This window comes from Oncorhynchus nerka, linkage group LG18 (assembly GCF_034236695.1).
Source record: "Oncorhynchus nerka isolate Pitt River linkage group LG18, Oner_Uvic_2.0, whole genome shotgun sequence".
Classification (NCBI taxonomy): Eukaryota; Metazoa; Chordata; class Actinopteri; order Salmoniformes; family Salmonidae; genus Oncorhynchus; species Oncorhynchus nerka.
Window position 1 is genome coordinate 15850099 of NC_088413.1, and position 15300 is coordinate 15865398.

At 41.9% G+C, this 15300-nt stretch overlaps 1 protein-coding gene across 2 annotated transcripts; it reads right to left on the reverse strand.

Moving 5' to 3' along the window:
• Positions 1-831: 831 nt before the first annotated feature.
• lg18h4orf33 (linkage group 18 C4orf33 homolog) lies at positions 832-15133 on the reverse strand. 2 transcript variants are annotated; one of them, XM_065003566.1, is made up of 6 exons: positions 15043-15133; positions 10828-11014; positions 6932-6992; positions 6793-6844; positions 5394-5593; positions 832-1750 (listed from the first exon to the last, which is right to left on the reverse strand). In XM_065003566.1, exons 2-6 carry the CDS (start codon positions 11006-11008, stop codon positions 1657-1659), a joined length of 588 nt encoding a protein of 195 aa, XP_064859638.1. In that variant the 5' UTR covers positions 11009-11014; positions 15043-15133; the 3' UTR covers positions 832-1656. The 2 variants fall into 2 exon arrangements, with proteins under 2 accessions (XP_064859638.1, XP_064859637.1); XM_065003565.1 differs by lacking the exon at positions 15043-15133 and adding an exon at positions 14934-15036.
• Positions 15134-15300: the final 167 nt, after the last annotated feature.

A 15300-nucleotide genomic window follows, 5' to 3' on the forward strand; every position in this document is an offset into this window, starting at 1 on the left:
AGAGGAAGAAAAAGAGGCAGAGAGAGAAAGAGGCAGAGAGAGAAAGAAAGAATCAGAGAGAGAAATAATCAGAGAGAGAAATAATCAGAGAGAGAAAGAGGCAGAGAGAAAGAGGCAGAGAGAGAAAGAGAGAAAGGGGGAGAGATAGAGAGAAAGAGGCAGAGAGAAAAAGAGGAAGAGTGAGAGAGGAAGAGAAAGAGGCAGAGAGAGAAAGAGAGAAAGGGGGAGAGAGAGAGAGATAGTAAAAGAGTGAGACAGAGAAAAAGAGGAAGAGTGAGAGAGGAAGAGAAAGAGGCAGAGAGAGAAAGAGAGAAAGGGGAGAGAGATAGAGATAGTAAAAGAGTGAGACAGAGAGAAAAAGAGGAAGAGTGAGAGAGGAAGAGAAAGAGGCAGAGAGAGGGAGAGGCAGAGAGAGAAAGAGGCAGAGAGAGAAAGAGAGGCTTGATGAATACACACGTGAGGTCCCTGCTGAGGTGACTTACAGGTTTATGGGTAAAAATAAGAACGGAGTGATGGAGCAGACTGATGGAGCAGAGTGATGGAGCAGAGTGATGGAGCAGAAGGATAGAGGAGCAGATTGGAGAGAAGGAGCAGAGGACTTGCTGGAGGGGTGGAGAGCCTCACAAACGTTTGACCGGATGGTTTGTGAGTCTCTAGTGAGACTGTGGGAGGATTAATACCCTGGATAAGAGGGCTGTGATTAAAGTGTGTGTGTGTGTGTGTGTCTGTGTGTGTGTGCAAGCGCACGTGCATGTGATGCACATCATATGGAGTGTTCAAGTTGTCTGAACGTGTCAGTGGGAAGCACATCAATGACAAAGCTCCACGGGACACCGTTTACTCCGTGTATTTATTTGATAGGCTGCAGCCCATCTACGTACATTAACATTCCATAAGACAACAGTCCTATATGGATCCCCGAAGTAATGACGACCCAAGAGCTCATTTAACATCATTACAAAAAAAGGGCACATATGGCTGTTATCTAATGACTACTAATTATCTCAATGTCTGGCATCCCAAATGGCACTCTATTCCCTATGTAGTTAACTACTTCTGAAAAGTAGTGCACTAAAACAGGGAATAGGATGCCATTTGAGATGCCAGACAATCCATTTTCATTTGCTCGGGAATAATTGAAGCAAAACAGCCTTACTCCAGCTTCAGCACAGTAGAATTGGTCACAATGATGAATTACAGACATATTGGTGTGTGATGATCAATGCATTGCATGAAACCATGAATCAGAAGTGTAAACTCGTCATGATGAGCCTTCATCTAATTGAATAACAATGATACTCCCACAATGAATTGGAGGTAGCATTGAAAATGATCAAATTCAATGGTCTTTCGTTTCAGAGAAAAGGCATAAATCTATAAAACAGAAAGCACAGATATAATACACTTTGATTCTCCCTTTCATTCATAGAAAAATAAAAACTAGAAACCCCTTTATGTGTGTTTTGAACCAGGCCTCTGGCAGTTGGTAAAAGGCAGTTTGAGGTGAGGTGTTAATACCATGTGACAAACTGGTAACATATTTCATCCAGTCTGACATCATTAACTAATCAAGATCGATCGTTCCTCCTCCGTGACTTTGGTCGCACCGGCTGTCATCACGCGTGTGTGTTCCAGTGTGTGTGTTCTCCCGACTCATCACTTTCCCTTCCAGAGATCCGACTCGGGCTGGACCCAGTCCCCTCCCATGATGCTTTGCAGGCGAAAGTCTTGGAAATATTCCAAGAGGTGGCTGCGTCGTAAGAGAGAGAGAGAGAAAAGTGCAGTCTGTCAGTTTGGTAACACACACAATCTGTGAATTTGCGAGACACACTCGCACACAGAAACCTGTGAATTTGCATGTAATTTTCTCAGTGTAATAAAACATGGGGCTGACTATTGGAATCTGTCCACTGACAGCTAACACATCTAAGCACTGAATACTTATGCAGGAGTGGAGAGGTGTCTCTGTCTCACACACACACACACACGGAATAGTTATGCTGCAGAGGAGTAGGCTTTATCTCCGTCATCTAAACATATTTTTTAAAGTAGAGTTGGCAGTGTGTGTGTGTTTGTATAGAGTCGGCAATGCAGTCTTCTCCTGAAAAATGCTCTGTAAGAGTTTCAGCCTTGAACATTGTGTGTCTGAAGAAGGAAGAGACTGTGTTCTGACTAAAGAAAGGCAGACAGACATGAACCCTCCTTTTCTACAGACAGACATGAACCCTCCTTTTCTACAGACAGACATGGACCCTCCTTTTCTACAGACAGACATGGACCCTCCTTTTCTACAGACAGACATGGACCCTCCTTTTCTATAGACAGACATGGACCCTCCTTTTCTATAGACAGACATGGACCCTCCTTTTCTATAGACAGACATGGACCCTCCTTTTCTACAGACAGACATGAACCCTCCTTTTCTATAGACAGACATGGACCCTCCTTTTCTACAGACAGACATGAACCCTCCTTTTCTCTAACCCTCCTTTTCTATAGACAGACATGGACCCTCCTTTTCTACCCTCCTTTTCTATAGACAGACATGACAGACATGGACCCTCCTTTTCTATAGACAGACCCTCCTTTCTACTGAAGACCCCTCCTTTTCTATAGACAGACATGAACCCTCCTTTTCTATAGACAGACATGAACCCTCCTTTTCTACAGACAGACATGAACCCTCCTTTTCTATAGACAGACATGAACCCTCCTTTTCTATAGACAGACATGAACCCTCCTTTTCTACAGACAGTATCTACAGTAACTCGAGTCCTCTGACAGAGAAAGGTAGACAGACGTGTCATTTATATTTATGTACAGTAGTTACAGAGTCTTCTGACTCAAACTGCGGCTCTGCATCGAAGTGGACGTTGTGGCCCTAAACATATCATTGATCAATGTTGTAGCAACATGTTGCTCATGGCTAACGAGTCATTAGCAACCCTTTCACAGTACATTACATTTATTCAACCAAAAATGGCAAGCCGCGAGACAACTGCATACAACCATAATCATCTCACTGATCAGATGGATCAACACTGTAGGCCTCAATACCATTACTGATCAGATGGATCAACACTGTAGGCCTCAATACCATTACTGATCAGATGGATCAACACTGTAGGCCTCAATACCATTACTGATCAGATGGATCAACACTGTAGGCCTCAATACCATTACTGATCAGATGGATCAACACTGTAGGCCTCAATACCATTACTGATCAGATGGATCAACACTGTAGGCCTCAATACCATTACTGATCAGATGGATCAACACTGTAGGCCTCAATACCATTACTGATCAGATGGATCAACACTGTAGGCCTCAATACCATTACTGATCAGATGGATCAACACTGTAGGCCTCAATACCATTACTGATCAGATGGATCAACACTGTAGGCCTCAATACCATTACTGATCAGTATTTGATGGATCAACACTGTAGGCCTCAATACCATTACCGATCAGATGGATCAACACTGTAGGCCTCAATACCATTACTGATCAGATGGATCAACACTGTAGGCCTCAATACCATTACTGATCAGTATTTGATGGATCAACACTGTAGGCCTCAATACCATTACTGATCAGTATTTGATGGATCAACACTGTAGGCCTCAATACCATTACTGATCAGATGGATCAACACTGTAGGCCTCAATACCATTACTGATCAGTATTTGATGGATCAACACTGTAGGCCTCAATACTATTACTGATCAGTATTTGATGGATCAACACTGTAGGCCTCAATACCATTACTGATCAGTATTTGATGGATCAACACTGTAGGCCTCAATACTATTACTGATCAGTATTTGATGGATCAACACTGTAGGCCTCAATACCATTACTGATCAGTATTTGATGGGTCAACACTGTAGGCCTCAATACTATTACTGATCAGTATTTGATGGATCAACACTGTAGGCCTCAATACCATTACTGATCAGTATTTGATGGATCAACACTGTAGGCCTCAATACTATTACTGATCAGTATTTGATGGATCAACACTGTAGGCCTCAATACCATTACTGATCAGTATTTGATGGGTCAACACTGTAGGCCTCAATACTATTACTGATCAGTATTTGATGGATCAACACTGTAGGCCTCAATACCATTACTGATCAGTATTTGATGGGTCAACACTGTAGGCCTCAATACTATTACTGATCAGTATTTGATGGATCAACACTGTAGGCCTCAATACTATTACTGATCAGTATTTGATGGATCAACACTGTAGGCCTCAATACCATTACTGATCAGCACACACTTGCATACCACTTTAATGAAGCTATGCCTTGAGCATTCTAAGTAGTATGCTAATGTGGATATTAAAATGTTCCACACCTGAATTGTGCAACATTTGCCCATTATTCTTTTCAAAATTCTTCAAGCTCTATCAAGTTGGTTGTTGATCATTGCTAGACAACCATTTTCAGGTCTTGCCATAGATTTTCAAGCAGATTTAAGTCAAAACTGTAACTCGGTCACTCAGGAACATTCAATGTCTTCCTGGTAAGCAACTCCAGTGTAGATTTTGCCTTGTGTTTTATGTTATTGTCCTGCTGAAAGGTGAATTCATCTCACAGTGAAAGCAGACTGAATCAGGTTTCCCTCTAGGATTTTGCATGTGCTTAGCTCCATTCCATTCATTTTTATACTGAAAAACTCCTCAGTCCTTAACGATTACAAGCATACCCATAACATGATGCAGCCACCATTATGCTTGAACACATGGAGAGTGGTACTCAGTAATGTGTTGTACTGGATTTGTCCCAAACATAACACTTTGTATTCAAGACAAAAGGTTAATTGCCTAGCCATTTTTTTTGCAGTATTACTTTAGTGCCTTGTTGCAAACAGGAAGCATATTTTTTAAATATGTTTTATTCTGTACAGGCTTCTTTCTTTTCACTCTGTCATTTAGGTTAGTATTGTGGAGTAACTACAATGTTATTGATCCATCCTCAGTTTTCTCCCATCACAGCCATTGAACTCTGTAACTGTTTTTAAAGTCACTATTGGCCTCATGGGGAAATCCCTGAGCGGTTTCCTTCCTCTCGGGCAACTGAGTAAAAAATAAAACATAAATAAAAATACAGAATTCCACTTTGACATGATGGGGTATTCTGTGTAGGCCAGCGACAAAAAAAACAATTTAATCAAATCAAATGTATTTATAAAGCCCTTCGTACATCAGCTGATATCTCAAAGTGCTGTACAGAAACCCAGCCTAAAACCCCAAACAGCAAGCAATGCAGGTGTAGAAACACGGCAAGCATTTAATCCATTTTACATTCAGGCTGTAACAACAACACAATGTGAAAAAAGGGTCTGTGAATACTTTCTGAAGGCAATAAACAGACTCACAAGTTGGGCTTCTGTCCCTCCACTAGGTCAGCCTGGGGGACGGGGTAGAGGGACTCGTAGGTACGCCCCGCCCCGGACCCGTGGATGGCGTACGAGTTCATCTTGTTCACGTTAGGGGGAAAGTAGCACCAGGGGAGAAGAGCCTCACCCTCCCACCTGTTTCCTGTGATGGTTGCCGTGAACGACAGAGGCAGTTGTTGCTGGAAACAAAAACAAAAAATTGGTTTTAAACCAAACTGACGACTGTATCTGTTGGACCCTTAGATTACTGTTAGGGTAAGTGACGAAATACAGGTAAGTCTGTGTGAATACAACTAGATGAAATATATTGGGGCAGAACTAAATATTCATAAGATATGAGTGTAATACATTGTACTCTTCCATTGTTCATTAATTAATTAATTAATTAATCCATCCATCCATTCATTCATGCATTAATTAATTCATCCATTCAATCATTCATCCATTCATTCATCCATTCAGTCATTCATCCATCCATTCATTCACCCATTCAGTCATTCATCCATCCAGTCATTCATCCATCCAGTCATTCATCTATCCAGTCATTCATCCATTCAGTCATTCATCCATCCATTCAGTCATTCATCCATCCATTCAGTCATTCATCCATCCAGTCATTCATCTATCCAGTCATTCATCCATTCAGTCATTCATCCATCCATTCAGTCATTCATCCATCCATTCAGTCATTCATCCATCCAGTCTTCCATCCATCCAGTCATTCAGTCATCCATCCAGTCATCCATCCATCCAGTCATTCATTCATCCATCCATCCATCCATCCATCCATCCAGTCATTCATCCATCCAGTCATTCATCCATCCATCCAGTCATTCATTAATCCATCCAGTCATTCATTCATCCATTCAATCATTCATCCATTCATTCATCCATTCAGTCATTCATCCATCCAGTCATTCATCCACCCATTCAGTCATTCATCCATCCAGTCATTCATCCACCCATTCAGTCATTCATCCACCCATTCAGTCATTCATCCATTCAGTCATTCATCCATCCATTCAGTCATTCATCCATCCAGTCATTCATCTATCCAGTCATTCATCCATTCAGTCATTCATCCATCCATTCAGTCATTCATCCATCCAGTCATCCATCCATCCAGTCATTCATCCATTCATCCAGTCATCCATCCATCCAGTCATCCATCCATCCAGTCATTCATCCATCCATCCATCCAGTCATTCATTCATCCATCCAGTCATTCATCCATCCATCCAGTCATTCATTCATTCCATCCATTCATTCATTCATTCATTCATTCATTCATCCATCCATCCAGTCATCCATCCATCCAGTCATCCATTCATCCATCCAGTCATTCATTCATCCATTCATAGGGAGGATGTTCACGTACCATGAATGCGTGACCTCTTCCAGAGAGCAGTAACACCAAGTGTTGTCCATGTCTGCAACAGAAGAGCAATAATCAGTCTAGTGCTATTGGAGAACCATCAATCAGACCATCAACGCCTTTAGAGAACGTCTCTACTTACGGACACACTTCCACCTCTAGATAGTTCACAGTAGTACTGTCCAGAAAGAACGCCTCAACCACTGTAGAGAAATAACATCAAAAGGGTTATATTATACACATTGAAAACCATCTTGTTGTGCCTAGTGGCCTAAAGTAGGATGACTGAAATAACATCAACAGGGTTATATTATATGCATTGAAAACCATCTTGTTGTGCCTAGTGGCCTAAAGTAGGATGACTGAAATAACATCAACAGGGTTATATTATATGCATTGAAAACCATCTTGTTGTGCCTAGTGGCCTAAAGTAGGATGACTGAAATAACATCAACAGGGTTATATTATATGCATTGAAACCATCTTGTTGTGCCTAGTGGCCTAAAGTAGGATGACTGAAATAACATCAACAGGGTTATATTATATGCATTGAAAACCATCTTGTTGTGCCTAGTGGCCTAAAGTAGGATGACTGAAATAACATCAACAGGGTTATATTATACACATTGAAAACCATCTTGTTGTGCCTAGTGGCCTAAAGTAGGATGACTGAAATAACATCAACAGGGTTATATTATATGCATTGAAAACCATCTTGTTGTGCCTAGTGGCCTAAAGTAGGATGACTGAAATAACATCAATATTATACACATTGAAAACCATCTTGTTGTGCCTAGTGGCCTAAAGGGATGACTATATTATATTATATGCATTGAAAACCATCTTGTTGTGCCTAGTGGCCTAAAGTAGGATGACTGAAATAACATCAACAGGGTTATATTATAAAACATCTTGTTGTGCCTATGGCCTAAAGTAGGATGACATTCAACAGGGTTAATTATATGCATTGAAAACCATCTTGTTGTGCCTAGTGGCCTAAAGTAGGATGACTGAAATAACATCAACAGGGTTATATTATACACATTGAAAACCATCTTGTTGTGCCTAGTGGCCTAAAGTAGGATGACTGAAATAACATCAACAGGGTTATATTATATGCATTGAAAACCATCTTGTTGTGCCTAGTGGCCTAAAGTAGGATGACTGAAATAACATCAACAGGGTTATATTATACACATTGAAAACCATCTTGTTGTGCCTAGTGGCCTAAAGTAGGATGACTGAAATAACATCAACAGGGTTATATTATATGCATTGAAAACCATCTTGTTGTGCTTAGTGGCCTAAAGTAGGATGACTGAAATAACATCAACAGGGTTATATTATACACATTGAAAACCATCTTGTTGTGCCTAGTGGCCTAAAGTAGGATGACTGAAATAACATCAACAGGGTTATATTATATGCATTGAAAACCATCTTGTTGTGCCTAGTGGCCTAAAGTAGGATGACTGAAATAACATCAACAGGGTTATATTATACATAGTGAAAACCATCTTGTTGTGCCTAGTGGCCTAAAGTAGGATGACTGAAATAACATCAAAACCATCTTGTTGTGCCTAGTGGCCTAAAGTAGGATGACTGAAATAACATCAACAGGGTTATATTATATGCATTGAAAACCATCTTGTTGTGCCTAGTGGCCTAAAGTAGGATGACTGAAATAACATCAACAGGGTTATATTATATGCATTGAAAACCATCTTGTTGTGCCTAGTGGCCTAAAGTAGGATGACTGAAATAACATCATATTATATGCATTGAAAACCATCTTGTTGTGCCTGGCCTAAAGTAGGATGACTGAAATAACATCAACAGGGTTATATTATATGCATTGAAAACCATCTTGTTGTGCCTAGTGGCCTAAAGTAGGATGACTGAAATAACATCAACAGGGTTATATTATACACATTGAAAACCATCTTGTTGTGCCTAGTGGCCTAAAGTAGGATGACTGAAATAATCTTGTTGTCCTAGTGGCAGGGTTATATTATACACATTGAAAACCATCTTGTTGTGCCTAGTGGCCAAAGTAGGATGGCCTAAAGTAGGATGACTGAAATAACATCAACAGGGTTATATTATACACATTGAAAACCATCTTGTTGTGCCTAGTGGCCTAAAGTAGGATGACTGAAATAACATCAACAGGGTTATATTATACACATTGAAAACCATCTTGTTGTGCCTAGTGGCCTAAAGTAGGATGACTGAAATAACATCAACAGGGTTATATTATACACATTGAAAACCATCTTGTTGTGCCTAGTGGCCTAAAGTAGGATGACTGAAATAACATCAACAGGGTTATATTATACACATTGAAAACCATCTTGTTGTGCCTAGTGGCCTAAAGTAGGATGACTGAAATAAAACATCTTGTTGTGCCTAACAGGATGACTTAACATATTATATTATACACATTGAAAACCATCTTGTTGTGCCTAGTGGCCTAAAGTAGGATGACTGAAAAAACATCCACAAACAACATAAAAATGAGCAATCAACGATACATTCAATATTCACTTCACAATTATTATGGTAGTAATAGTTATGATTATGCAATTACCCCCACGACCAGAACAAACCACCACTGTTCTCTCTCTACCTTTATAGTCCCAGAGGCCAGGGAAGGGCTGTCTTGTTCTCTCTCTACCTTCATAGTCCCAGAGGCCAGGGAAGGGCTGTCCTGTTCTCTCTCTACCTTCATAGTCCCAGAGGCCAGGGAACCTTCATAGTCCCAGGGGGAAGGGCTGTCCTGTTCTCTCTCTACCTTCATAGTCCCAGAGGCCAGGGAAGGGTTGTCTTGTTCTCTCTCTACCTTTATAGTCCCAGAGGCCAGGGAAGGGCTGTCCTGTTCTCTCTACCTTCATAGTCCCAGAGGCCAGGGAAGGGCTGTCCTGTTCTCTCTCTACCTTCATAGTCCCAGAGGCCAGGGAAGGGCTGTCCTGTTCTCTCCCAGAGGCTCTGCCCTGTTCTCTCTCTACCTTCATAGTCCCAGAGGCCAGGGAAGGGCTGTCCTGTTCTCTCTTTATAGTCCCACCTTTCTCTCTATAGTCCCAGAGGCCAGGGAAGGGCTGTCCTGTTCTCTCTCTACCTTCCCAGAGGCCAGGGAAGTCCTCTCTCACCTTCATAGTCCCAGAGGCCAGGGAAGGGCTGTCCTGTTCTCTCTCTACCTTCATAGTCCCAGAGGCCAGGGAAGGGCTGTCCTGTTCTCTCTACCTTCATAGTCCCAGAGGCCAGGGAAGGGCTGTCTTGTTCTCTCTCTACCTTCATAGTCCCAGAGGCCAGGGAAGGGCTGTCCTGTTCTCTCTCTACCTTCATAGTCCCAGAGGCCAGGGAAGGGCTGTCCTGTTCTCTCTCTACCTTCATAGTCCCAGAGGCCAGGGAAGGGCTGTCCTGTTCTCTCTCTACCTTCATAGTCCCAGAGGCCAGGGAAGGGCTGTCCTGTTCTCTCTCTACCTTTATAGTCCTTCATAGTCCCAGAGGCCAGGGAAGGGCTGTCCTGTTCTCTCTCTACCTTTATAGTCCCAGAGGCCAGGGAAGGGCTGTCCTGTTCTCTCTACCTTCATAGTCCCAGAGGCCAGGGAAGGGCTGTCCTGTTCTCTCTCTACCTTCATAGTCCCAGAGGCCAGGGAAGGGCTGTCCTGTTCTCTCTCTAATAGTCCCAGAGGCCAGGGAAGGGCTGTCCTGTTCTCTCTCTACCTTTATAGTCCCAGAGGCCAGGGAAGGGCTGTCCTGTTCTCTCTCTACCTTTATAGTCCCAGAGGCCAGGGAAGGGCTGCCCTGTTCTCTCTCTACCTTTATAGTCCCAGAGGCCAGGGAAGGGCTGTCCTGTTCTCTCTCTACCTTTATAGTCCCAGAGGCCAGGGAAGGGCTGTCCTGTTATAACTCTCTCTACCCACCTTCATAGTTCCAGAGGCCAGGGAAGGGCTGTCCTGTTATAACTCTCTCTACCCACCTTTATAGTCCCAGAGGCCAGGGAAGGGCTGTCCTGATATAACTCTCTCTACCCACCTTCATAGTTCCAGAGGCCAGGGAAGGGCTGTCCTGGAGGGCCGGATGGACCAGGAGGGTTGTTGAAGAAGGGAGCAGACACCTGCATCTTCATCCCTCCATCCCCGGGAGAAAACGTCACCTTCACAGGGTCATGATCCACAGGAAGGCTGTCCCATGTGGTGCTGATCACAAACTCCATCTCAGTCTGGCAGAGAGAACGATTGGTTATCGGTTTTGCTGTTTTGTATTTACAATGGGATTAGACTATGCTGTGTAAAGACCAACAGCCAAGTCCCAGATCTGTTTGTGATGTCATGTTCATTCCCGGGCTTGACAATGAGTGCAGGAGTTGACAGCAGCACCAATACTAGGGAAGTCAAACATTCAGGCTGCTGCATACACTATGGAGACTAAATTGAACTATGGAGCTTATTATGTACCTATGGAGACTAAATGGAACTATGGAGCTAATTATGTACCTATGGAGACTAAATGGAACTATGGAGGATAAATGGAACTATTGGAGGCTTAAATGGAACTATTGGAGGCTAAATGGAACTATTGGAGGCTAAATGGAACTATGGAGGCTTAAATGGAACTATGGAGGCTTAAATGGAACTATGGAGTTTATTATGTACCTATGGAGGCTAAATGGAACTATGGAGCTTATTATGTACCTATGGAGACTAAATTGAACTATGAAGCTAATTATGGAACTATGGAGGCTAAATGGAACTATGGAGGCTTAAATGGAACTATGGAGGCTTAAATGGAACTATGGAGGCTTAAATGGAACTATTGGAGGCTTAAATGGAACTATTGGAGGCTTAAATGTTGGAGGCTTAAATGGAACTATTGGAGGCTTAAATGGAACTATTGGAGGCTTAAATAGAACTAAGGAGGCTTAAATAGAACTAAGGAGGCTTAAATATAACTATGGAGGCTTAAATAGAACTAAGGAGGCTTAAATAGAACTAAGGAGGCTTAAATAGAACTAAGGAGGCTTAAATGGAACTAAGGAGGCTTAAATGGAACTACTAGAGGCTTAAATGGAACTATGGAGGCTAAATGGAACTATGGAGGCTAAATGGAACTATGGGGGCTAAATTGAACTATGGAGGCTAAATGGAACTATGGAGGCTAAATGGAACTATTGGAGGCTTAAATGGAACTATGGGGGCTAAATTGTGTTCGAGAGCATTTCTTTACTCACTCAAATGGTTATACGAGTGAGAACTAGGTGTAATTGTTGCAATAGCTTTTGATTTTGTCATATAGAATTATTTTATATTGTGCTAACTACCCCTAATGTGGACAGTTGGCATTACTATCTTAAGATCAGAGCCATTCTGATAGACGTGTGGCAGAAGAGATGGGACTCGGAGCACAAGGGCCGGCATTTATATGTCTTCCAAAGAAAGGTCGCTGGACCAAGACTCAAAGGTCAGATTAGGAAGGAAGAGGTTGTGTTTGCTCCATTGCGCACACATTGAACTCGTCATTACATGGTTGGCAAGCATGCGAATGGTGTGTCTGGACTGTATGGTCGAGGAAACGGTGGAGCTTGTGTTGTTATAAGTATGTTGAAGAGAGGGAAAGATTCAAGTGGAAGGTCATTGATATTGGACGGGGTTTGGAAGGGGTTTGGGGGATGGCGGAGGGTCTTTTAGAAGTTAGTAGTGCTCTTGTTTTATTTTGTCAAAAGTACAGAGTTAGGTAGCCTAGTGGTTAGAGCGTTGGGCCAGTAACTGAAGGTTTGCTAGATCGAATCCCTGAGCTGACAAGGTAAAAATCTGTCGTTCTGCCCTTGAACAAGGCAGGCCATCATTGTAAATAAACATTTGGTCGTAACTGACTTGCCTAGTTAAATAAAGGATAAAAACATGTATTTTTTTTAAAGGTAGGAGGATTTAGAAATGTGGAACTAATCGTGATTCAGCACAGTACGTGGCGGTATGCACCTTAAACATTGGTTTGCGGACCGCAATTATATCATAGAAGAAGAACTAAACACCACAGACAGAACAATGAGACATTTCACCTACATATAAATGTGAAGCATCCGGTTGGTGTTTTCACTCACCTCTAAATGGAAGCCCAGTGGCCGGAACACCGGCAACGGGAGAAGATTGCGCAAAATGGATTTTGGCAGATATTCTGCTAATTTTCTCATTGATGGAACATTTGATCTGTTAGTGTTTAAATACTGGAGAGTCGAGACCAAATCACGGGCGCTGGACAGAGTGGATTTCAGTTGTAACAAAAGGCAGTTTTAATGGTCAAAAGATATATTTTCCTGCAGTTTTACGTGCACGGATCTAGTTCATATAACCCGATAAGGAGTCAGGTGAAAAAGAGAATTTATACAAAGGTTACATTCATTTTTATACATAGAATAAAGTAGGTAGAGTCTTGTCGTGACGCCTTCTGAATGGTCCCGTAGGGTTGGAGGCGGACCCGCTCTAAGCCAGAGTAGAAGCCCCCATTGGTGCACAGCAGTCTTCTGTTCTGGGCACCCGACCAGTAGAAGGGGTAAGAGTGTTTATACTAGAAGATGTTTATGTCAGGGGTTCGTAAGTTAGAGGGGCAGTTTACTATGGCTGGGTGTATGTGTTCATGCGATGGGTGGTCTTGGTTTCCTGTGGTCGTAAGACAACAAAGCTGAGGGGATAGTGTTAGGGGGTAGTTTTATTGCTGGCTGTGTGAGCTAGTTCCGGTTTTAGCAGGGGTACGTAGATGACGTCAGGCGGTTTGGCTTGGCGCTGTATAATATATGAACTATGTATATGAATGTTTACATATATTTATATAACAGATCTCAATACAGTTTTTTGTTTCCAAAAATAAAATCTGTTTCGAACAGAGTAGACTTCACCCGTTGCCAAGTTTTCTGAAAATTGCATTGTTTAAGATTGCAAAGTAGGCGTTCCCTAACGAAAATAAACTAGAACGCGCCAATAGGCTCTCGCTAATTCGTGTTTGGCTCTGCCCACCTCCTTGCTAGTTCTGCCCACTGTGATTAATTTGCTCCCATTGGAAACGACAGGCTGTTGACTATCTTGGGTTAGTTAAACAAATATTGTTAAACACTGTCGCACATGGAGATTAGGTCATACATGGCTACTACGTGTCCTCATCTCTCGACAGGTCTATGTTGTATACCAGAGTTCGATATGGTTTGTCTTTTAGACCAGCGCAAACGTTACATGTCGCCGCCGTTATTGTCCCGTTCCATTGATTTCTATACAATATCCAGTGATTCATTTGCGGGCATTATTGATTACAGTAGAACAAGCTAATCAATTCTAGTATAGAATGGCCTCTTTGTAAATGCTGTCGTGTGCAGTTTATAAGGTGCTAATTTAGCAAAATATAGGTGTGACACGTGTGTAGGGAGTTTTGTTTAAATGTTCAAATATCAAACAATTGAAGCATATCATTATTATTATTTTGGACATTTAAAACGGGTGTTTTGACACTGGGCTAAAAATCTAAAATCGGGGGCATATTCATCACGCCGATTCTGTAGCATAACGTTTATTAAATGGAGCGAAACGGAGGGATGAATTTGTCCAATACAAGCTGTCTTTCAATTTTGGGAAATGATTACCCCTGTTTGCTTCCGTTTGGTTCTTAAACGGTAAATGGTTTGGGGCGGCAGCGTAGCCTAGTGGACTAGTAACCGGAAGGTTGCAAGTTCAAACCCCCGAGCTGACAAGGTACAAATCTGTCGTTCTGCCTGAACAGGCAGTTAACCCACTAGGCCGTCATTGAAAATAAGAATTTGTTCTTAACTGACTTGCCTAGTTAAATAAAGGTAAAAAAAAAAAAAGAATACACCCCTTGAAACATCAACATTATAATTTTCCAATTTATGATTTAGGAATAAACAGGATTTTACTTAATCAAATAAAACACTACATGCTTCGATTTACTGATTTTGATGACACAACTGAAAACATGAAATATTTTTGCCTACTAACACGTCTGAGACCAGGTTACAATAAGCCTGCTCTGCACACTGGTGCCAGCATGGTAGACCAAGAGCAGTGTTATTCGTAGTAGCCGCATAAGTATGGCACAATGCAGTAATTTGGAAAACATAAAACTTGTACTAAACTTACCATTTTAAGTTCTGCGCATGTAAGTACATAGAGGAAGATAACCGCTTTTAGCGACACCGATGTCCACGATCGGTGCATCATGACTGATAGGAAGGCTAACGTTACTTACTTTGTAAGAAGAATCCAGTTTCGCGCTGGTGTGATGCCTATATATTTAGCTTGTTATCAAAATACATACAGTAGCTCGTGCCAAAGAGATAATACACTTTCAATGGAGTATCAACATCCTGGTATGATCATATGATGATATATCTTCCCTATCAGATGTTCTTGGGTGGAATAATTACGGAATCAGTTGGCAAGCAACCCAAGACAACAGTCTCGAAGTACATTTGTTTACATATTGAAATGGCGTTTCATATCTAAT

Bases quoted from the DNA above. Each gene is read 5' to 3' on its own strand.
- lg18h4orf33 (XM_065003565.1), bottom strand. From the start codon at position 15,014: ATGATGCACCGATCGTGGACATCGGTGTCGCTAAAAGCGGTTATCTTC. The intron at 5,594-6,792 runs GTACGTGAACAT...TTTTGTTTCCAG, and splicing joins GAAGAGGTCACGCATTCATG to CAACAACTGCCTCTGTCGTT. The intron at 1,751-5,393 runs GTGAGTCTGTTT...CTTACGACGCAG, and splicing joins GAGGGACAGAAGCCCAACTT to CCACCTCTTGGAATATTTCC.